The sequence below is a fragment of the Vidua chalybeata genome, chromosome 5, assembly GCF_026979565.1.
Source record: "Vidua chalybeata isolate OUT-0048 chromosome 5, bVidCha1 merged haplotype, whole genome shotgun sequence".
NCBI classification, from domain to species: Eukaryota; Metazoa; Chordata; class Aves; order Passeriformes; family Viduidae; genus Vidua; species Vidua chalybeata.
The window spans coordinates 35,535,239-35,559,903 of NC_071534.1; the positions used below are offsets into that span (position 1 = coordinate 35,535,239).

The 24,665-nt window shown below is 38.1% G+C and overlaps 1 protein-coding gene across 4 annotated transcripts in view; it reads left to right on the forward strand.

The window, feature by feature from the left end:
• Positions 1–24,665, forward strand: part of OSBPL8 (oxysterol binding protein like 8) — an 84,722-nt gene that overhangs the window by 21,681 nt on the left and 38,376 nt on the right. The window contains exons 2-4 of one of the 4 annotated variants that reach the window (XM_053944287.1): positions 7,355–7,458; positions 12,702–12,738; positions 16,486–16,620. In XM_053944287.1, the coding sequence (XP_053800262.1) occupies positions 7,417–7,458; positions 12,702–12,738; positions 16,486–16,620 (214 nt within the window). In that variant the 5' untranslated portion in view covers positions 7,355–7,416. Of the gene's footprint in view, positions 1–7,354; positions 7,459–12,701; positions 12,739–15,643; positions 15,737–16,485; positions 16,621–24,665 lie in introns of those variants that run through there. The other 3 variants (XM_053944289.1, XM_053944290.1, XM_053944288.1) reach the window with 3 other exon arrangements.

Sequence of the window (24,665 nt, forward strand, 5' to 3'; positions counted from 1 at the left end):
CTCCAGAACCCTAGGAACTTGAGCTTCTAAAGACAATGTTGGGATTTAGTTACTGTATGTGAATCTTACCATATTTTCTATACTCCTTCATTTTTTTCAGGACAAGTTTGTTTGTGGAACCCAGTTTAAGGTAGTAATAATGGAAGTTGCAGTGGGTATTCAGAATTTTGTTATGCTTTCCTTTGCCTTCATTGCCATCTAACTCTCTCAAAAGATAATTGAGGTATCTGGACTATGCCAGGTTTTTTCCAGATGAAAGATGTTTTCAAGTCCTGTTCTTAAGCATTTCCGCTTTCCTGGTTTTTATTGGTGGTTTGGTATTTGATATTTTTCCCCTTCTGAAAACTGCAATACAGAAACAGAGGAAACAGCTTGCTCTGCATGTGGACTGTTTATTCAGGAAATGAGAAGGCAGGTGATGAAACTCAGGGTGGAAGGAAGTGTTTCGTAAGGGTAGATTTGGTGGCTGATAGGAATAAGTGATCACAGTGTACTTGGGGAATTTGAGGCAGTTGTTGATTCTGGTGTGTTTATATTTGTAGCAGACTTTTGAGCAGTCACACATTGCAATTCAGAGTTAATGGAACTATACAGCTTGTCATCTATGACTTCTATATAATTACTGGTTTTGTCAAGCTCTCCTGTTTGGACTGACTTCACAGTAGTAGGAATTGAACCTAGAGATTTTCTCAGCTCTCAGATTTCTCTTCAGAATTGCAGAATACAACCAGTGCCTAGTTCTTTTGAGTTCTTGTTAGCTAAGAATGTTAGTTTGAGAGTCGAGAAAAACTTTCTTGTTTACCAGATCTTTTACTGATTTTTTTTTTTTTTTTTTTTTACCCTGTTGCCTCTCCTCCATTTTTACCAGGAACTCTGCTTCAGTTCCTGCTTTCTTGGAACTGATCTCAACAAACACAACAACTTGTCATGTGCAAGAGCTGGCCTGATCTGTAGGTTGATAATAAGTGTACTTGGTGTGCAGACTTGTTAGCTGAGAAAGATGATCTGTGGCCTTGTGCTACATCCAGAAGGCTTCTCTTCCTCTGGTGCATTGTATTCAAAGAGCCTTGAGAGTAAGACATGCTATCTCTATTACCTTTTGTGCTACTGCTGCTCCCCTGCTGCATGGAGCAAAGTGAAAGTGCCTTCAGCAGTCATAGGACAGCTTGAAAGACACTTAGATTTTTTGAGAGCCTTGGTTTGATCAGCCTAGTTAGATTTAGGGTACAGATTTCCTTTAATCTCTTAAAACTGATCCTATACCTCTTAGGAGTTACAGGTAACTATAACTGTTACAGTTAGCTCTTAATATATTGGAAACTTGTTCTTTTTGGTTTGTTTTAGCACTTATATACCTTTGTCAAGAGTGTTACCTTAAACTTCCTTGTGGATCTTATAGAACTGCTTACCTGGAGTTCACCTGGTTATCCTGACAGATAGCTGAACATGAGTCAGTAACATGCCCTTGCCATAAAGATGCATGGTGTTCATGGATGCTTTAGACAAAGCATTGCCAGCAGGTTGAGAATAGCGATCCTTCCTCTCTATGCAGTGCTGTTGAGTTCACATCTGGGTGAATGGGTATGTACAGGGTGAATGGCAACATCAGTCTTGGGTACAGTTCAGGGCTCCTGAGTACAAGGGGGATGTGGATGTACTGGAGAGAGTCCAGTGAAGGGCTGTGAAGATTATCAAAGGCCTGGATCATCTCTTGTGTGAGGAAAGGCTGGAAGAGCTGGTCTCTTTAGCCTGGAGAAGAGACGGCTCAGGGTGAATTCATCAATGTGTATAAATACCTGAAGGGAGGGTATAAAAGTGAGAGATACAGGTTCTTTCCAGTGGTGCTCAGTGATACAAGAAGTGGTGGGCACAAACAGAAACATGGGAAGTTCATCCCAGCATCAGGAACACTTTGTAACTTTGAAGGGCGACCAAGCACTGGCACAGGTTGGCCAAGGAGTTTGTGTAGTCCTCATCCTTGGAGATATTCAAAAGCTGTCTAGACATCCTTCTGCAAAGGGGGGCTTGGGCAAGATGACCTTCAGAGGTCTTTTCCTACCTGGACCATTCTCTGATTCCCTGTGAAATAGCATTTCTTTGATACTGTTGTGACTCTGCTTTCCAGACCTAGCTGAATTTTTATCCTTCTTGACATCAATGTAAACAACTAGTTTTCTTTTCTCCTAGTGTGTGTTGCCTTTGCTTGCTGCCACATTGATCTTTAAAGTCTGTATTGTTATGCTTGTGTCATCTTAAAAAAAAAAATTACACTATATTCTTATCTGATACTCATCTCAGACAATTTAAATGCTTCTACTTCTTTTAGGCTTTAGGGAAAAAAGGCAGGCATCCAGCAGAGCTTAGGTCAATTTGGAGGTCAGAACCCAGGAGAACACTTCCCGTCTGGAAAGGCTGGGTCAGTAGACAGCAGCCAGTGGCAAGTCATGGTGAGGCTGGGCCTTGCCTTGAGGTTTGGTGCTGGAGTGCAGGAGAGTACTGTGATGCTAGAACAGGTCACAAAACAGTGCTGCAGTGCACCTGCCCCATCTAAGGACCCTAGGTGATAGTCCTTAGGAAGAAAGCTAAAACCTGCCTGTATAATACAGTATGCAGGTGTTCAAGTCAATTGGTCCATTGACTAAAAAGAAAATATATAAGATTCGGGAGTCATCTCTACCACTTGCACTTTGTGGCTGCACCTTGGCTGAAATTCAGGAATTTGTGTGGGGGCAGTGGGGACTCTTGATGAAACTCTCCAGATTTAGTGAAGTGTTTGAATTGAAACTAATCTTGTATGGGAGAAGGGGGGGAAGAGTCCTTTTGTGACTTGGATTATGATTTAATGTTATAAATATACCACCAATAGGGTATTACTGCCATGGTGTCAGGGCTAAACTCTCTTCTGCCTAGAACAAATATCATGTTTGATGATGAGCTCTTGTTATGCTGGCAGAAAAAGGGCCTTGCATTGCCTAATAACCCCTTTATCTAGTTAAGCATACCCTGCAATAAAAGCTTATGTAATCTGGTTAACATAGAGAATATGTAAGTCAATGCAGAACACTGCCATATCCACTTCACTGATGTCTATAGGGCTGAACAAAAGCTTGCTACCACAGTTTCTCTCATGGCAAAGGCACCTAAATTGTGCTGCTTTTGATCTGTGGTTCATGTAACTATATCTAAGAGAATATTGGGTAACAGCATAATAGCGAGACATCCATTTTATGGCTTTTGAAATGATTTTTTTTAATGATAGGAGTTGTCTTCTTACCTCTTCCCATAGGACTTTTCAGTATAGATGTGTGTAGATAGTGAGAAAAGATCCTGTTCATGCAGAGTAGTAGCTTTCATTGATGCATATTTTTCTTTCCTTCTGGGGGAGACCTAAGGAGGATTTTCCTATTCTCAAGGTGCAATGAACTTAAAACCAAATCGTTACAAAAACTACCAATGGCTGAAGCAATCTGTTAAAACCATGGAACCACAGAATGCTTTGGGTTGAAAAGGCCCTTAAAAATTATCTAGCTCCAATCTCCCTGCCATGGGCAGGCATATCTTCCACTAGACCAGGTTGCTCAAAGCCCCACCCAACCTGGCCTTGAACACTTCCAGGGATGAGGCATCCACAGATGCTCTGGGCAGCATGTTGCAGTGCCTCACCACCCTCACAGTAAAAAATTTCTTTCTAATATAAAATATAAACATTGCAAAAGTCAAGTAGAATGTCCTGTGAAAGTCAAGTGAATGACCTGGTGGACTGACATGCTGACCACACTTCTTTTGATGCAGCCCAGGATACATTGGCTTTCTGGGCTGAAAGCACATGTTGCTGGGTCATGTCTAGTTTTCATCCACCAGTATCCCCAATTCCTTTTCGTCAGCACTATTCTTAACCCATTCTCTACCCAGCCTTGGGGATTTGTGCTTGCAAGTATTTGTGCTGGCGATAGCCCCAGCCCAGGTGCAGGACCTTGCACCTGGCCTTGTTGAACTGGTGTCCTGAGGTTCATGCAGACCCAACTCTGAAGTGTGCCAACATCCTCTGGATGGCACCCCTTCCCTCCAGCTTGTCAGCTGTACCACACAGTTTGGTGTCATCAGCAAAAATAAGATGGACCACAAGTGTTAACAGGACAGGTTATGGATTGTGTGATAAGAAGGAAACATTTCCCTTCTGCTTTGAATATATGTTTTTGACTTGTTCAACCTTCTTCACAGTTGGAGAGAAAGAACTTATTTTATGGCAGACTTTTCTGATTGGTAATACCTTTCTGTGTGCCTGATTGTATCCAATATCTATAAAGGAAAAATAGCTGACTAGCTGGCTACCATTATAGAGTTATTTTCAAATAATTTCATTTTGTGTGTGCCCTCCTGAACACTTCAGCTTTTAAGCATTAAGATTGTGAAGGAGCATTTGTTAATTAAAACCTCAAGCTGACCAGACTGCAAACACTTGTGAATGTAACAGAGAGCAGCAAAAGCATGTCATGAACATTCCCCAAAAGCTAAAAAAAACCCTAGATCAATAAAATTATACATCTGGGGTTGTATCTTCAAATCGAATGGTTGGATTAACTAAAGTAGAAAAGAGCTTGCTTGCTTGTGGAAGCAGCCTTCATAATAACCTGGCTGCATTTACAAATAAGAAAATTCCCCTTCTCTACATTGGTTGGAAAATTGTTTCAAAGCTTTGGGGCTCAGATGGTTAGAAGCATTCTGTAATTTTCAAAATGAATCTGTTTTCCAGTTTCATACTTATTTGACTCTTTGGCAGTATCCTTTTGCTGAGAGCCCTTTTCCTTCCTTTGTATTTATTTTGGCATATAACAGAAGCAATATTGTTCACTTTCAGCCTTCATTTTGCCAAGAAAAATAAGGCAAGCTGGCTGTCTAATCATAAGCTAAACAGCTTGGGGGAAGGTAGTCCTTAACCATTTCTGCATCTGCTTTACTGTTTAAACATGAGCAGGTAGAATTTTTTCCTTCCTTTCCCCAGAAAACTTCTCTGCAGCCTTTGGGAGCATGCTGTATTGAGTCTTTGGGACCACAAGTGATTATGAATGCTAGGAATTAGACCATAGGGTACCTGTCTGATGGCACTGCTCTTGAGACTAAGATAAGGAAGGCTGTGGTCATGTGAGCAGATGGAGGAGCAGAATAGACCAGGAGCCCTGATAATAAAAAGTAAGAGTTAAAAAATATTAAATATAAAAATGGGTTTAATGTGTTTTAGGCTAAATGTTCCTATCAGCAAAGATATCATCGTTCAGATAACTTGAGTATGGTTACAAGTTTGTGTAACTAAAAAAAGCTGGAAAACTGCTTTAAATAGCAGTACTCGCATCTGTCTTTTATGCCACTCATTTTTCATCCTATTTAAAACAGTTTGGTGTTTCTGCAAATTGAATATGTATGCAGTCTGGTGTTGCTGAATTTCCTGCTAATAAGAGAACCTAAAATGGGTGTGTGGGGGAGAGATGACAAGCAACAGACATCAAAAACCATCACCCAGGTCTGCATCTCATGTTTAGGTGTGGAAGGTAAGGGTTGCAGTGCCTGCTGCTCTGGGAAACAGAGCTTTAGGATGAATTCCTCTTTCTGTGGTAATGGCATCTTTCCATTTATTAATGTAAATTAATAACTTGTAGTCATCTCCTTTCAGATGTCTACGGTTTCTAATTTATATGAGAGAATCTATCCATGTTTCCCAATTATATGCCACTTCAGTTAATCACTCAGGTGCTTGAGTAAGGTCCTCCTCAGTTCATTGGACTAAGTCATAGAAAACTTTTAACTTTGCAATCTTGTTAACACACAGATTTGTTAAACTATTTTTAATGGTTCCTTTTGTGGTTTACTGGCATATGTTATAGTAATTATCTAGAGTGTATTAATACTGTATGTTTTTTCCTGAGGGAAAATTCTAACTTGCTGTACAGAATACAAACCCAAAACTCGATTATAATAAAACATTGAAAACAGTAGACTAAATGGTTACTCGTTTTAGTGAGATTTGTTTTCATGAGTGTTTATTTCCTGAGACAGACCTTGAAACAGAAGATCCTGTGTATTCTGGTTATCTGTTTGCCTTTCTCCCATCCTCCTGCATTCAGGATGTTCCTCAGGTACCCTGGAGGGACTGTGATGTGTCTTCCCACCTCACCCTTGTGTCTTCACTTCATGTATTTTTACTAAAATTTGCCTTTAGCTTGATGCATAGATTAAGCACAATATGCAAACATTATAGCATAAAAAAAAAAAAAAAATCGCCATCTCCGTGCTACCCCTGCTCTTGCACAAGTGTTGGTTTAGCAATTTAGCTGCTTCCTGCCCCCTCACCCCACCCAAGACAAAAGGAAAGAAGAAAATTGCCCTTGGGCTAATTCTCTGATGAAGCACTTGCTGTGGCTGGCGGGAAGGGCAGAGTGAGTGCGGCTCTCTGGAAGGTGGGAGCACAGGGTTTGTCCTTGCGCGATACCGACTGCGCTGATCCGAGCAGGTAAGCACAGCCTCCTCTTCCACTGCTGTCCTATTGGATGGAGGTCTTGGACAGAAAGAGCGATGGGCTGTAGCTGGACATCTTGGTAGGCATCCCAGTTTGATCTGCGCCTCTCCTGAAAGTTGCTTAACAAATCAATGGTTAAAGCACTTTTTTCCCCCGCCAAGTTTTGCTTGATTCCAGGGTGTGTGCTTGTCTCACTGATGACTTTAAATATGCTGTGAATACTAAGATTCATTGTAGGTTTCATTCTCTTGCAAAAAGAAAATAAATAGGAAATGCCTAGAGAATGAGGCATTGCTTTCTCGCTGTGTGTGGTGACCCATAGATGAGTGCCTGCTGTGCCACAGAAGGTGCTGGCTTGCGCATATTATTTAATTTTTTGTGTTTTGGTTCCACAGAGCAATAGCTGTTTCTGGAGTTATACTGGGAAGCCCTCAACTCTGGCTGCTCCAGAATAGCTTTGTTTTGTACCCAAACAGTTGGTGTGCACATGCCTGTGGGGCGGGAGTGGTGTGCTGCTGGGAACTCTGGAACAACAGGAAATCCAGGGCAAAACCTGTGGGTTTCTTTTTTTTTTTTTTTGCATAAATCTTCCTTATTTGCAGACCTAAGTGCTTGCCTCTGTGAGTAGTCTTTGTTTTGGCAATTTTATCTGAAACTATTCTCTCCATTCCTAAGCTGATTTTTCTGGGTAAATGTTCATGTTTTGCAGGGTACTGTAAAATGCAGAGGTTGTTACCATATGAGACTATTTAGCATCTTAAAACAGAGGGAAGGGAAAGTGTAGCTCTCTACTGGATTTCAGCCCTTGGAATTAAATTATTAATTTTTTCTTTTCCTCTCTAGGATCTTGAGTAGCAGGATGGAAGAACTCTAACTGATAGAGACAGAGAACAGGCCCTTGCAACATGGAGAACATTCTGGTTGATGGGGAGCTGGATAGAAATTCAGTGAGTAACTTAAGTGTGCCTTTGTGTAAGGAGATGAATGTGAATATTTTTGCAGAGAGAGGGTTAAATTACTTCAATCTGTGCACTTTCAGTTTGAATTGATACTTTTCTGGTGAATGTATTTGGAATATTATGTAGTATCATTATCATTTACTAGATTCTCATGGCAGGAGTGCTGAATGTCAAAAAACTTTCAGATTTTGGATTTGATTTTTGGATTTTGTCTCAGAGTCCCAAAGGAAAAATGTATTCCTCTTAGTCTAACTGGCACTTTCCTAGTTAGTGACTATGGACAGTAGAAAAAATAGCATAGTTCTTGGTGGAATGAGGAGCAGAAAGAAGTGATAATTATGTTATCAGAGTAATCTGAGGTGTAAGAGTTGATAATCTGTACTGATAATAAAATTTCTGAGGCAATGAAGCTCTTTCTAAGCACAATTTAAAAACAGGAAAGGCTAGTGTGTACTATCGTGCTTCATCATCATAAATGTTGAAATTATTTAAGAGTTTAGTTTTTCCACAAGCTGTGTCATGTAGAAATACTTCAATGGCTGAAGCAGAAAATGTTTTATAGTTTCCAAAGCACTGCCTCCCAAAGGCAAAATAAGATATGTTTTTCTGTAACTGAGGTGAAGGTCAAATTTAATGCCTCATTACTGACAAACTTTGTGATACTGAACTACTACATGGAGCTATTAACTTGATCAAGTGTTTTATTACTGTTTTTATCTTAAGTGGTGAGTTTGGAGACAAACTGTTTTGCAGTGTGTTAAAAAATTCTTGGCTTTTTTCTGTAGTGAACAAATTCATTGGTTTGCTGCATGGCCCATGCATTTATATCCCAGATGCAGCATACTTATGAGTGTCAACTGCCAACTGTGCAGTAGTGTATTATAATTTTTTTTAAAATGCTGTCAGTTCAGTTGCTGTGCTCCTTGTTTCCTCAAAATATATAAAAAAGTACCAGTTTACAAAACACTTCAAAGTAATGTAACGTGTGCTACTTTTCTTTTTGTGACATGCCTTCAGAATAACATGATCTTAAGAAGGTACCTCAAAATGAGTCTCTGTTTTAACAAGACTCCTTTAGAAGAATGCTAAGTGGAAAGATAGATTGCCTTTCATCCTATGTGCTTCTCAAGTGTCATCTCAGAATATTTTTTTTTAACAGATGGTGTATTGTAATAGGCTAGTTTGAGTATTTCTTATCAAAATATCAGCCAGTGGGGTAATTGTCTAAATTGCAGTTGCAATATCAAGTTTTGTGTGTTGCACTACAGGTGTTAAAAACATTTTTGAAAGTGTATATCATAGTAAAAGAAGTGAAAATTGAATATTAAAAATACCATACGTATTTTAAGAGAGATTGACCCAGTAGTTTTGAAGACCTTTAGTCAATGCAAATCCTGACACTTCCCTGAAATTTAACTTTTTTGGAAATCATGTTTAAATTTTTTCAGTATTCCAGACTTCTAGGTGCAATCTGTTTGTTTAAGATTTTTTTTAAAGTTTCATTGTCATGATAAAATTAATGAAATACATGTGTTGTAATGTGCATAAGGAATACCGATCAAATTTTTTATCCACTTTTAAGTCCTTTGGGATGTTTCTAGGAGGTATCTGAAAAAACCTTTTTTAGAGGTGTCAGCTTTCTAACTTGCTTTTTTGGCTGGCTTATTAAAGAACAAAAGATGAGGAGATCACAGGCCTTAATGCTGTGCTTTTTCCTTTCCAGAATCAGTATCAGAGAAAAGTCTTCTATTAAATGCTCTTCCTTGTCTAACAATTAGGTTGATACGTACTGAATATAAATTTAAAGACAAAGGCTGTGACAGCTCAGCAAACTATTTTTGTAGTCTGACACCATTAAGACAGTGCAAAATAATAGATGCTCTGAGTTCTTGTTTGAGAACAGTTTTTGTCTACTTTTCTATAAAATAATTTAATCAAGTCTCACTTCCCCGGAACTTAGAACATTACATGGAAACATATGGTATAAACCATTCTATTTTGAAATATTTTTTTAGTAATTCGCTTCTAAGTTTTGCTAAGATGTACATTTAATAAATAATTTGCCTGTGATACAACATGCACAGTCAGTGTCAGTCTTTGTTACTTAATCCATCAACAGACATAAAAGTACCTTTTTTCCTTGCAACATTGAATCATTTTTATTGAGCAGATTTGTAGGTTGGGTCAATGGTCCTGAATTTAATCTAACTGGATTAATTTCAGTGGTTTACACGTGTCAGAGACTGCCTTCAGGCAAAGTCTGTCTTCAGCAAGGTGAAAACTCAAACTTGGCTTTAGAATGTTCATTTAAACTATTAAAAATTTACCTGTATGTTTTGATTGTAAAAACAGTGTTTTAAAAAAACATTTGTAATAAGAGATTTACACATGCTAGTGTGACATATGCTTTTGCTTTTACCCTAATATTCAACAGGAAAAGGATTTTGTTTTTTAGAATAACTTGGCAGATATAACTTAAAGTTTAGCAGCAGTTGTTATAAGCTTTATTTCTGAGAAATGAACATCTAAAAATAGTGCTTTTTTGAAGCATGTGACTGCCTTTGTATAAAAACAATTACAGCTGCTGTCTCATGTGATGCTTTATATTGCTGGTTTTACTTCTAAGTCTTAGTTAAAAACTTTACTGGAGGAGGACTAGGCTTCATGTATTTTGGTAGCAAAATTTTAAAGTAATTGTGCCTCTGTAGAAATGAAATCGATCATGTAGTGTTGAGAACCTGTCAGAGGACTTGTTCTGCAATCTGTAATCAAAGTCATAAATTATATAATGTGAAAATAAGACTAGGTTGTGCCTCTGGGAATATGTGTATGTTTCTCTTAATTTTGTAGATTTAGAATAAGAGTTGTGGGTGGTGATGGACAGGAATGTCCTGAGAGCATTCTTTTCAGAGAAAACCCTGAAGTAGTAAAATGGTCATGTTTTGTTCCCTTAGTTGTTTGGAACCCCAGTCTGCAGTGATATGAATTGCAGATTATAGAGGTGCAATAGGCCATTGGAAAATGAAAAGGTCTTTTTGGCCAAAATAGTCTCATTTCAGTACCTTAACATCTGGCACCAATGTTTAGAAATACATATTCTGCAGGTTTTAGGTAAATACACAGACCCAAATACCTCTGATGAAGAGAGGTGGTTGACCAGCAAGAGAGAGTTTGGTGTGTAAACAGAATGTCAGTTGGAGAAGATAGAGGACAGAATTAGACAGGCTTGTGTTTCAGCCTCTGGCATAGGAGCTGTTTGTACCAGTTCATAGGATTAACCATGCAATGCTAAAATATTTACATGCAAAGCCCGTGCATCGCCATCTCGGTGACAGGTTGCCCTGCTCTCTGGTGTCATGTTGTATCTTGACCAGGGCTGCTTGCAGGGCAGGCAGTGAGACAGGACCTGCTGCGGTGCCTTTTCCCTCTTACTTCTTTCCACACGTAAGTAATGCACTGCGAGTGAGCATCTGGCTGAGCCTCAGGTACTTCTGATCCTGTGTATCAGTTCACAGTGTCTTTTCCAGTTCTCTTGCTGTCCAATTCCAAGTGACCAAAAAGCAGCCCAGTGCTAAGCAGCAGTGCTCCCAGTCCTTCAGTCAGTTGCTGGATCTCTGTAGAGTTTGTGCAGGCTTCTTGTTCTCTTGTTAGCCACTGTTGTCTTGAATCTAAAGTCAGCATAGAGTAGGACAGTTCCAGTCTGAACATAAACTGTTTCCTAATCTGCAGTATGTTATCTGTACATTAAGAATAGACACTTTGCCTTGAAAGCCATTGAATTCTTGAATACATCTGCTAAGCTCATGGGTTTCACTCTTTGACCTGAATTTAGTCTCTGACAGGAATAAAAGGTTATTTGGCAATTGTGCTTATATTTTACTTCAGTTTCTCCTGTTCAGGCAAGTCCTGTTCCAGAAAGTGCAGAATTACGAAAGAAGGGTTCCTTCACCTTTCCAATGATGTGTACTGCAATTGCTGGGTATTCATTGCAATACTTTGCATTTGCACATTGCACTGTCAATTTACAATTTAACACCCGTAGGCAGATGTGAGAGATAAAAAAAAAAAATAACCAGTGTTTTGAGGTCAGGAGTGCCAGGCAACATTCCTGCTTGCAAAGATTTTGATTATGATTTTTCTTTCTTACATTTCCCGCTGTTAAGTCCTGATAAGAAAGGCAGTATTGGATCCTTTTTAAAGCAGAGCAAGGATTTCACTACTTTATGGAGCACAAAGTTTTCATTTGGGATATAAAAGATATGTCATGTTTGGATTTATTTTATTTTTAAGGAGGAAATGTTCATGCTGATCAGTATTCTTGTTTTCTCCTTTTCTATTATTCACAGATTTCAAATGCAGTAAATCCTTAAAAACATAAGTAGAATTTGCCTTTTATCTGTACATGGCTGAGCACAGTGGGATCTTAGCCTTGATTGTGGTCTTGGTTAGCAAGGATTTAAGAAAGATTCCAGATCAAATATCAGAATGGCGTACACGATATTACTGTGTAGTTACCCTCCTTTAGTGCCTATATTTGATGCATTCAGTGGGAGAGAAATTTTATGCAACTTGGTTCTATGGAAACACTTAAATATAAAATATCCTCTTAAATTTAAAACTCCACTGTTTGTCTTGCATCCTAAGCAATTTCAAATGTTACCTGTGTTTGTAGGTGAGCTGAATCTGTGGCTTCTAAGTTTGTGTTTGTATGTAAAAGCAGTTAGGCTTGGATCTAGCATTAGTAGATGCTTGCACATTACTTATGGCTTTAAAGGTTTTTTTTCTTCCAAAACACTTTTCTGAAAGTGGAGTGCTTTTGGAAACATTTTGTGTTATTTCAGCTTTCTTCAGAGCTTTAGTCTTTTGAAACCACTCCAGCTTAAAATTTCTTTAAAAATGCTGAGTATCAAGTCATACAAGCACTAAATTTCTGCTGGAGAGATTCCACTCAGAAGAATTGGTTGAGGCAGTTGCTGTTTACTAATGATGGCTTCTAATAATGGCTTTTCTATAGGCGTATTTGTCAGATTTGTTGCTTCAACTTTTCTGAACTGCGGAGTCTCTTGAGGCCTTGCCTTTGGCATTGAGGTGCATGTTGTATTTTAGTTATGAACTAACGTTGTTTTTATTGTCCTTCTTTCCTGCTGCTGCTGCTTTTTGTGCACTTGCTTCTTCCTGGCCTGGATTTTTATGTTTGCTGTTCTTCATTCCTCAATTGTATGTGTACACAGCATTATGGTGACAACAGAGACTCTCCTGGACCATCAAGTAAGTGACTCTTCTCTCCTGCATTGTTTGCACGTATGTTCATAGTAGTTAGCATGTATCTTTGCATATATTTGCTGAGATAAATACTAGGTTTTCTTCTGTATCATAATTGAGTAGTTGAAGTGTGATGAAAATTGGCTGTTGGGAAAGTATTTTGCCTGGCATACCACTCTTCCAAATGCTTCCCTACTGTAGCCTTTTTTTTGTTAGTGGGAAAAGTTTATTCTTCACCTCTCCCAGTCATAGTCAGGAAAAAAAAATCTTTTATATTATTTATCTGGAAGAGAAAAAGCTCTTTTTATCAATTTGAAATAAAACTTTCAAATGCTATTGTAGTATATATATAGTAAAGATATGGAAATAATGGTTCAGAAAAAGGTTTTATTTTTGAGCTTGTCAATTTCTAGTGCTATGTGTGGTTCCCTTAATTTCAATAATTTTCGGTATTCAGAATTGAACAGGTGTATATATACTGTAATTCTTCAGGATTGGATCTGGTGAGGTGCTAGGAAAAACTTCAGATGTATGTATGTGCTTACATGCAGCCAAAGACTTACTTGGTGTCATTGGTTTGTGGGCATTAGTATGATAGTATTGGCAGAGTAATTTTGCCTGGGCTTAAGAGTTTATGTGGGAAAAAGAAAGGTGCAGGCACAAATTGTTTATTCTTTCTGTGAGAAATCTGTGCAGAAGCTGTGGTCTTAGCTGATGTAGCTTATTATAGACATTAAAAAACAATGTTGAATTGAATTGTAATAAACCTCTTCCTGTATATGATGATCTTGTGCTATTTTCAGTGGTGTAGGCACTTTCACAGGCTCATTATGGAAACAGAAGTGGGAATCTGACTATTCAGATTTTTTTTCCATAGCTTTACCTGAAATAAATTGGCTCTAAAGACCCCAGTTTATATTTCTTCTAAGGTATGACTTGCACTGACAAACTTTTATATTAGTAATTTGATGACCATGATGAATATGAACAAAGTATGTATTCTCAACAGTTCTGTTGGTATTGAAATGTGACCTCTAAAGAGTCACAAGGAGGCTTTGGTATTTACTATTCGTTGTTTATTCTCTAAAATAATGCCTTGTCTTCTCCCTCACCTCAGAACAAACGTCTGAGCATTAGGATGAGGCATTTTGTAAGAGAGGGGACAACTTCCTCCTAGTGGCTGCTATGATGTGAATAAATACTTATGTTCTTAACTGATTTTTTCCCATTTATTTAGTACTTTTATGCTGCTTTTTATAAAAAGGAGATTAAAAAACTCTCCTGCCAATCATTCTTCAGCTTTATAGATGGACTTTCTCAAAAACCCACTTGGTTTAAGAAGCTCACCTTGAATACCCAGGCATGTGAAGAGCTTCCCACATGATATTCCATATTGGGTAATACATAAACTCTGGTAGGAAAAGCGCCTTTCTGACAGTTCTAGGAGTTGTTGCAGGACCTAATTGACTCCCAATGAAGGAATATGAATTTTACAGTGAGCTTGAAGCTTGTAGTCCCGTTAGTGTGACAGAGTCCCCAGTGCTGAATGTAGCTCATGCTTTAATAACACCTCATGTGCAGTGCTTGCTTACCCTGCGGGTTACTGGCAACTACTGCCTGAGAAATTACTGCATTGTGACAGCTTAAAGAAACCTTTGGAATTCCCAAAGCTTAAAGCCTAAAAAAGAGTTAGCAGTGCTGCATGCTGACTATTCACAAACAAGCCTTCTGCACAGGTTACTCAGGGGAGGGTTTGCTAGTGCAGTTCCTGCTGTGGAGCCCACGGTGTCACCTGCTGCAGTGGCATAGGGGCTGGTGGGGGCACTTGCAGAACACAGTAGGCTGAGAAATCCCATCCTTGCAGAAGCTAAGTGGCCAGTAGTTTGTCAAAAGGAGTTTTCAGCTAGTTGGGTGGAAGGTGGTCCTCCTCCAGTGCACTGTACTTTAAAACAAGATAGCTCACTCTCCTTGCAGCGACTCATTTTGTGCAAACCTGTGAAGCAGCTGTTTTCTTACCCCCTTTTATTTTCACATACAAGACCTTCTGTGGTGTGGTCTCTTTCCAAGACTTCAGCAACTGCCTTGCTCCCCCCTTTCCCTTACTTGTAGTTGCAGAACAATAAACAGCTAGTTTGGTACAAGAAGAAGAGCAAAATCAGACACTACTTTGAAATATCAGCTTTCTGGCACTGATGGATTTGAATTCTGAACTGGTAAAATGAGCTTGTTGCCTCTCTTACCGATTTCCTCACATATTTTTCCTCAGCAGCAGTTCACATAGAGTATAGTTTGTCTGGAGCAGAGCTTTAGATAGCTTATCTGATGTAGAAAAATAATACAGGTGGGTGTACTGCAATCCTTGCATTCTTCACAGAATTATTTAGGATGGAAAACATATTTAAAATCAAGTCCAACTGTTAACCCAGCATTGCCAAGTCCACCACTAAACCACGTCCCCAAGTGCCACATCTGTGCATCTTTTTAAATACCTCCTTTTTAAATAGGATCAGTGACACTTCCCTGGGCAGCCTCTTCCAATGCTTGAGAAGCCCTGTGGTGAAGAATTTTTTTCTAATATCCAGTCCAAACTTCTCATGCCACAACTTGAGGCTGTTTCCTCTTGTCCTGTCACTTGTTACTTGGGAAAGGCTACCTTTCAAGTAGTGGTAGAGAGCAGTAAAGTCTACCCTGAATCCCCTTTTCTCTAGGCTAAACAACCCCGGCTCTCTCAGCCATCCTCATCAGGCTTGTGCTCCAGACCCTTCACTGTCTTCCTTGCCCTTCTCTGAACACTCAAGCACCTTTTTATTTTTTCATACTGCTTTGTGTTCATTCCAGGTTTTGCTGCAAAATGTTTCCACTACTGTAATAAGAGTAGTGATAAAGCTAAGAAGGCCTTTGTACTTTGCAGAGTCCATCCAGAGAATAGAACTTGTTTGGTTTGACTCAAATCTTCTGCTGAACTTTTAAGGAAAGCTTGGGAACTCTTAAAATCATCCATATTGTAAGTTCCAGTCTTTTCTTTAGTAAATATTGCCTGTTTCCCTCTTCGAACACATTGTCAGTATATCTGCTTTCACCTGACAGGTGTTACAGAGACAGTCGTTCTTTGATTATGAAAAAGGTACAATTTTGTTGTCTGCAGCTTAATGAAATGTACAGAAACTATAAAACAGGATGGCTGACCAGGTGATCCTAGAAATAAGTAGGAAAACACCAGACAAGTCTTTCAGACTGATGAGGTTCAAGGAGAGTAACTCTTCTGCTTTAAACCTTTGCCTTAACAGAATTTGTACATGATTTGTATTGTTAAGACTTGTTTCTTGTGATGTATATACAGACATTCATCTTAACTTTCTGGGATGTTGGTACAGCTTGATCTGGCAAGCTGTTTCATGGGTTGGCTGAGTTGAGGCTAGTTAAACCAAAAGCTATCTCAAAGTGGCAAAGAAAAGAAGTATTTCAGAAGATAAGCAACAGCTCAGTGCTGTATATCTATTGAGTATCAGCCTTTTCAACCTCACGCTAATTTTTGTTTTCATCTTTTGCCTCATGTCTTAAACCAGTCTTACTGGCATTTTTCTGCCATCCTCTCCAAAGCAAATATCTGGTTTGAAAACCTCCATTTTTGGAATGAAATGTTTTGCAACAGTGCAGTTGAATACCAGTTTCATAAACAGCAATGAAGTTCTTAATAGAAATCTATGCACAAGCACATAACATCTTTGAATGAGCATCCATTTTGTATTTCAGCATTGGTAACAAACGGTGATGACCAGCCTATAACTCCAGGAAAAATGAACCAGCACCAGGTGAAAGAAACCTATTTTACTCCAACCAAAGAGTTACTCCAACCGTGTCTCAGTCCAGGAATTGCCCATAGTCATGGTAAGACAAAGTTATTTTTTACAGAGGTTTTAAAGAACTGAAATTCTGACATTATGTGTTCCAAATATTGGTTCAAAATCATTGCCTTTTACAATAAAGGGGTAAGGAAGAAAGCATATTGAAAGTTTGTATGTAATTATTTGTATCTTTGTGTTAATCTGAAACAGGAAAAAATGCCTTACATGATGCACTAGTTTATTAAGGCATGATATGATTTGTTTGATGGGAGAGCAGTTCACATGATGTTAAATTATTATTTGTGTAGTCCTGTAAAACCCACAGTAATGTTCTTTTCTCAGAATTCAAGTTGTGTCTTTCTGCAGCTGCATTATGATGTATCATAAGTGGAACTTTCATGGAAAGATACTTCAAATTACTTCAGTAATAAAGAAGTAATTAAATTACTTCTACTGAAAGATCCTTCTCTTTAGACAAAGGAAAAAAAAAGTCTCAACACTATTTTTTGCCAGCTTTCAAGTAGTCCCTCTGCCTTGCTAAACCTGTTGAAAACAAACTCTGTGGATCCATGAGAACTGACTGAAAGTGAAACTCATTAGTAGACCTATGCTAATAGACTATTCAAAAAACAAATAAGCAATAGTTGGTCTCCTTGTGCTTATTTACATTTGAAACTACTTGCATGTGTTGCTCAGGAAATCATTGGACATCTTTCTTAGGGTGTGTGAAGTTCTTAGTGAAAACTTCAGGCTTTTAAAATTAATATTCTCTTCCCTTTTGCTATTGGCAGCCATGCTAGTCATCCATTCTTACTTTAGTTTTTTCATGAGTAGTGTTCCTGACATGGTTTTATATTTTTAACGGTTTTGATATGAGTCTTCCTAACTGCCATAGCTTGCTTTTGTCAAAGATACTAGTGTTTCAGAATTATAAGGCGGTGTCTTAGGTAAGTTTGAATCATATTCCTGTTTTCCCATTCGGTTCTATTAGACAAGAAAAAAACTTTGGAACGAAGACAGTCATTACTGCGCTGAATCTGAGAGTATTTTAAAGTTATTATGGTAGTATTTTTGGTACTACACACAGCTAGCTTCTATATATTTTCTAATTCCTGGTGTTATGTCATTGGAACAGCACTTGATGTCCTCTGGCTTATGTCATACTTAGTCTGGAAATATTTTCTGTATAATATAAATATAACTAGTTTATAATTGTTATTAAATTGAAAAATAAAAATTGAAAGAACTTTTAGTTATTTTCTCTCTGTACTGTGTTGTATCCTTTACTAGACAAATGCTGGTGTTATCTAAGTATATTTGAATATTCTAATAAACTATTCCTTTTAATACTGATGTTCCCACTAAGTTATAAAGTCAAACTGTAGTGTTTCTTCAGAACTTTCACTCATAGGAAAATCATTAAAATGGGCTTGAAAAGCACTTGATTGTCCTACACCAAGCTCCTTGCAGATACTAAGTTTTCTCTCCAGATTTTTTTTTTCTTCTGAATATTTTAGGGCTTATATAAGTGAATTTAAGCCAGTTAGATGTATTTGTGCCATTTTTAGCATCAGTCATCACTGACTTAGTTTTCCAGGAGTTCTGCTAGATAAAAGGCTGTACTTTCATGAGACAAGAAATTTGGCTTGCATTAAATTTTAGTAGAGAAATGGTACAACGTGGGCTAGGCTTCAGCAACCCACAATTACTGTCTGGCAGCCTAGCTACAGCTTGGGAGCTGATTTTTATGGAGTGGGTTGACCCACATTTAAAAATGGGGTGAATATTCAATGGTTGTTATTCCTATGGCAAAAATACAGTGCTGGCGAAAATGTGAGCTAACTACAATGGAGAAAAAGAAATGTAGTAGAAGCCTGAAAAATATGAAGTAGAACAGAGCTTAATATGATGGAGTGAGGCTCTTGTAACTGAAACCCAGTTAACCAAGGTTTTTACAATGTGCCTGTGGTATGGTATAATGAGATAGGAAATGTTTAGATATAGAATTTGAAGGCATTTACAAGGAACTAAATGGAAATACTTATAGTCGCTGACAACTGAAGTCATCCTTAGGAGATGAGTAATGTAAATAAACAATTTGATATGCTAGGCACAGAATAACAGAATCGAAACTGAAAATGTATGCTACTGTCTACAAAGAACTGATTAAATATATATAAGGGAGAACTGTGACACAGGTACTTAGAACTTGTAGCTCAGAATTGGATGAGTCAGAATGAAACAAAGCCCGTAATGGGGCAGTCTCTGGAGCAACCAGCACTGGTGTTCATGTGGAAACCACCATGGCTGTCCAGCAGCTGTCTAGGGATAGACATGCTCAGTGACCATTTTTTGGAAAATCTATTTGAACAAGCTTAATTTACGTCATCTGCTTGTATTTAAGTAATATCCTAATTATAAGAATTACAAATATGGTTAAAACTACAGTAAGTCTTAATGCAAGGGAGGGGAGGTGAACATTTAACATCAGTTTGAGCCACTCACCACTTATTTGGAACAAAGAGAACCATGTAATATGTCAATGTAAAGCTGTAAGTGGTATTTTATCGTTTTAGGTGCTGCTGTGTATAAATACTGTGTTTTCATTTCTGACCACAGCTCTGGATTTCAGAAAGCTTCTGTTTTCCTGTACTTGGTTTCTTAGTTTAAGACACATCTTCCTTCTCCCTCATTCCTGTCACTCTTGTGAGATGGAGCTTAGTATGTTGTGTGAGACAGAGTTGGGGGTCTTCTTCTTGGAGTCCAATACAGATTTTTTTTTTATATATGTAAAGTGCATTTTGATCTGGCAGCATTGTCTAGTGGTTGTTCAGCAAAAGTCTATTTAAAATGTCACTGTCCTATATAATCTTTGCACTGTTTTGCAAAATAATTTCAAAATCCTTGAAGTTACGCTGTCCTTTAATTCTGAGGCTGAAGTAGCTTACCTGTGAGGCTACAGACTGGCATGTGTAGGTGTGGAGGTCACACTCACTTCCATAGGAAGATTTAGCAAGGTTGTTTGATGGAAATGTATTTAAAAAAAAAAAAAAAAAAAAAAGGATGGTGGAGATTTTTCCACTATGATTTTAACTTGTTTATGTAGAAAGTTTAGAATTTTAGTGGCCAGACACTAACTCGGCCATATATAGCATTGATCCTGAGATGGGCTTTTAATTTTCATTTTTATGAATTTAACTTATTCCTGCCTTGTCCATCAGGTAGTTAACTAGAGCGTCAGAATAGCCTAGTCCTGATCATAATGCTACAACTAATGTGTCTTGAACAGACTAAATGGTTATACTATGTTTTTTTGGTCAATATTTTATTTAGACTTACCAGACTTGCAGTAGGACCTAAATAATTCAGTAGCCTTTTGATAGAAACTTCAATGATTTTGGAGAGTTACTTTATCTGTGAAGCTTGTGAGTTTGAAAGACCATGCTGCCCGCTGGAGCCCAAAACACACCATCCCACAAACATAAGCAAAGCTTCACAGATAAAGTAACTCTCCAAAATCATGCTTATGTTTGTGGGATGGTGTGTCTTTGGGCTCCAGCGGGCAGCATGGCCTTTCAAACTCACGAAGACCGTATTTTTTTAAGTGTAGTGCATATAGATGTTAACAGTGCTAAATCATCTTTCAGTTCTAGCAGCTGACACACAGATAGTATGATGCTAATTTAGCTCATATTCTGTGTTTGCATTCAGTGGTTAAAAATGTTACTAACTATTAATGAACAAACAACTAAACTTTATCAAATTTACTTTTGGAATGTTTCCTTTTTTAACCTGGCATCTGACCAAAAGGAATAATTGACAAATTTTTTTTTCTTTTGGCAGTTTAAAAATTAACATTAAAAATACCAAGTACAAGACTGCATTTTCAGAAGTTGTAGAGCAGAACTCTGCTTGCTGACATCATCTGTTTATGTCAAATTATCCCTGGTAAATTGAATTCTTGTAAATCTTATTAACTCAAGCATATTGATTTATTTCTTTGATAAAATGAATTAGTGCAGAAATAGCGATCACATAAAATTAATGAAAAAAGCCAGCAGTCTCCTTAGAAATGATTAATAATGTTTTTAACTTACCAATATTTTCTTGAAACATATTTCAAACTTTTTATGAAAACATCACAGATGCTTAAATAGCAAGATTTGTGGTAAATAGAGGAATCTAGTTAAGATAGTACTATTAAAAATTCTGTATTAGAATGCTTGAAAATGTCAGACTTTTTGTATTTTTCCTGTCTTTATTCAAAACATGAGTGAGATGCAGATGAGGTGAAAATGTGGGTGTGTCCTTGTGGGATGTGTGTGCCCAGAAGAAGCCTGACAGGAGATAAGAAACAGGGTCTGTCATTCTTTTCCAGCAGAGCAGTGGTAGTTGTTAATTCAATGTGCAATGTGATTATAAATATATTGTGTTACATGACTGAGAAACAGAAGTGGCTTAGGTGCGGGGAGGAGGGTTGACAGTGAAAACAAAATTACATGAATTGGAAGGAAGTGAAGGTGATTTTTGGGGAAGAGTGAGGGCATTTTTGGCTGTGTTGAACTTGTACTTTAAACAACTCCAGAGGAAACACTTAGAGGACATGCTGGTACTAGGATTTTAATCCACGGGATGCTGCATTTTTGGAGAAAATAGGAATTTAACTATTTTTGTATTGTGAAAGAAGGTGGAAGGTGAAGAACGGGCATTTTCAAGCAGTAGGTCCTAAAGAATAGTTATTAGCTATTGAAGGGATGAGATGCCTTTGGAGCTTTAATGACCCAGAAAATACTACACTCAGGTGTTACTGACCGTGTACCCAAGGCAACTAACAAGTTAAAGCTGATTTGTTGTTGACCTGTGCAACTTGTGGCTTTAAAAAACATTTGTTTCAGTTGTTTGGCTCAGCTGACAGCAGGAGCACAGTTTGTTTCACTGGGCAGTAACAAAGATCTTGGAGTTCCTGGTGGTCAGTGTGCAAGAAGCCCTGAAGAAACAGCAGTGCATCTCCTCTTAACCAGCTGTCAGTGGAAGGCAAATTACTGTGGACCAGTAGAAGGAAAGAGTCAGCCCTGCGACAGTGAACTCAAAGCCTTTTTGAAGTATTAGCAGCTCTGCCTGAGACAGACACATGGCTGTGGTGCTCTGAGCACATTTCTGCCAAGGGGTCACAAGAGCCTGTTCTTTCATATGGATGCGGGAGACTGAAGTCACAGCAGCAGGGAACTGCCTTGGAGATGGGAAAAGAAATCCCACTGCCCATAATGCATTGAGCACAGGTGAGGCTGTAACTCCACTGGGGGTTGATTACTGCTAAAATGCCAGTTTGAGCTGGTATTTTTTTTTTCAACTAGTGCTTTTGAATGTGTTAGTAATTCTTTTTGATAAGAGTATTTGGCTTGCAGATGGCAAAATCCTGCCAATCTATCTGGTTTGAAACCAAGCTGTTTCCTGGATAGTGGGTTATATTTTATCTTTAATAGTGATTTCTGTTTCTTCTTTTTACCTTTTCTGTGTGTTTGCTCTCTACATGTAGGCAGACTTAGTCATGGAGTAATTTAATGCAGTCTCCTCTTTCCCTTCACTGTGTCTGTTCTTTGAATAGAGAAGCTGAAGAATGGCTAAATAACTTACTATCTTGACACAGTAAGAACATTTTATTATATTAGTAAGCATGTCATGCTTTGTTACTTGACTTCATCTTGCCATAAGCCTGTCTCATTGTCTCACTGCTAAAGAATAACTGTTAAAGGTCTACTTGAGGCTTTCCAAAGAGCTTTTTTCTTAATACCTCAATATTAACAGTAAGTATTGCTTCTGAAGTAAGGCACCTTTTCTGCAGAGTAAATGCATTTAATGTCTTAGAAAAATGTTAACACTTCTGCTTTCTCTTGCCACATAAGAATTCTTTCTAAAACCTTGCAAGCCCTCATGCTTGGAGACTCTTAGTCTTTCTTGTTTTATTAGGAGGTATTTTAATTTGTCTTGCCTTACTTTTGATGACGAGGAAGTATTTTGTAATCAGCAGTGTGTGGGAGCCATGGGCACTGGTTGTTCTTTAGGTGGTACTGGATTAATGCCTGTTAATTCTGCTGCAGGGTCCTCAGCCTAGACACACAGGTGGTCGCTTTCCAGTTTTTCAACAGCGTGTGGAAGTGAAGCCCCAGTTCCACAAAACTGTGTAACCTATTTGGAGTAACTTTAGTGATGCTTGTCTTAAATGGGATGTGAGTGAGGCTCTGGTCACAGTAGAAAGAAGGAGCTTGAGCTCTAAATAATCTGATCTTAGTCTGTGTTATAAAACTGAATTTCTTGTAAAATATTTTAAGTTCTGCTATGTGTGGTTAAGCCTCCTGAATACATTATCTTGACCTCCTGCTTTCTTACTGCCATGCGAACTCTGGCACATTCCTCTCTACAAGTCATTGTGTTTATTAGAACTTGCCATTTCTGAAATGCTACTCCACCCAGTATTTGTGGCTTGGGTAAATTGCATATTTTGCTTTCTGTAATGGGTTATAGCTTTATGGAAGTGTGGTACTGGGTTTAAAAGGCGCAGCAGTGATTGATGTAAAACATCTCAAGCAAGTTCTCTTTCTTCATGGCAGTCTCTGCAGGACTGGCCTTCTTGAACCCCTGCCATGACTTTGAGAATTTTGTAAGGGTTGAGATGACAATGTTGAAACCTGAGCAGTGAGCAGAGCTATTTGCTCCGTGTGGGAGGAGCTGAGCAGCCTGTTAGCAAGTGAGGAGGTGCAGGCGAGTACAGTTACCAGCAATGCATGGGGAATCTTGGTGGTCATTGGTCACCTCTCTCAGGCTTGCCTCTGGAATTGCTCCCCAGCTAAACTGCGCTGGACTTGGAAATACCAGAGAACAGAAGAATATTTGGTGAAAGAAATTTGCCTCTTTCAACTACTCTCCAACTTGTAGCCTCATGGTTTAGGTATAATTTTTTTCTGAATCAAATATCAATGCTGAAGGCAAGTATATCTTTAATACCCTTTATATTAAATAGGAAAAAAAACACTTTTACTTCAAATCCACATGTGAAAATCAGTTGTCAGATAAAACCTTCATAGCTATGATTATCTACCTGTTTACTCTTTCTGTTTTCTGCATGCTGCAAAATAATTCTCTACTTCACGTAGGGAATTATTTATGACCTTTTCATGGACTGGGGGGAGAATTCTACTGGAAAAGGTAGCAATGTTGAAATGTCAGGGCAAATTACTGTCAAAATTGCAGGGCAAATCTGAATAGCTTCTGTCTTCCTCTACTACACAAAGCTTTCCTTCCTCTTTCTTTTCTCTCTAGCTTTCACAGAGTTTGGTTTTAAGAAGATTTTGGCTTTTCCTTGGGTACCTATAAGGGGAAAAGGATTATTTTTTTACTTTGCATCAGTATCCATAGTCTTACTACTTACTGTATTACTGCATCAATATCAGTTTTTAGAATGTGTTAGTTACTCAAAACTTATAAAATCTCTATAAAAAGGATTATTATAGTGAAAATTCCTGATTTGGGTAGTCCAGATAAATTTGATTTGAGTTCGGTTTCATTGAATTCATGCCTTTACAATTTAGAGAGATCTTTCTAGACCTTTTTTAAGACTGTGTTTTTTTCAGCTGTAAATATTTTTCCATTGGAGAAATGTTTTAAAACTAAAACAAGACTTTGTCAAAAGTGTTCGCAAGTTGTCAGAACTCCATGTATCTTCTGTTTGACTTCGTTTTGTACACTGAGATTTTACATTTTGCTCCAGGCAATATCCTGGAAGAATGTCTTAAGCACAGGATTAGGATTGTTTGTAGCCAGCATTTACTATTTACTATTGAAGAAGCCCTGATTCAATATCTGATGTGTGAAATGTGTTCTGTCCTTTAGAAAAATGAATACATTAAATAAGTTTTGCTTCTCTAAAGAGACTGACTGAGAAAGGATTCTTCCCCTTGTGCTCTCCCCCACCCTCCTGCCCCAACATACATGAACTAAATATTTCAGTTATGTAGGGATTTTTGTGTGTGTATTGATACAGATGTTTTATAAAACAGAGAAACTAGGAAACTTTTTTCCTGTTTCAGTGGC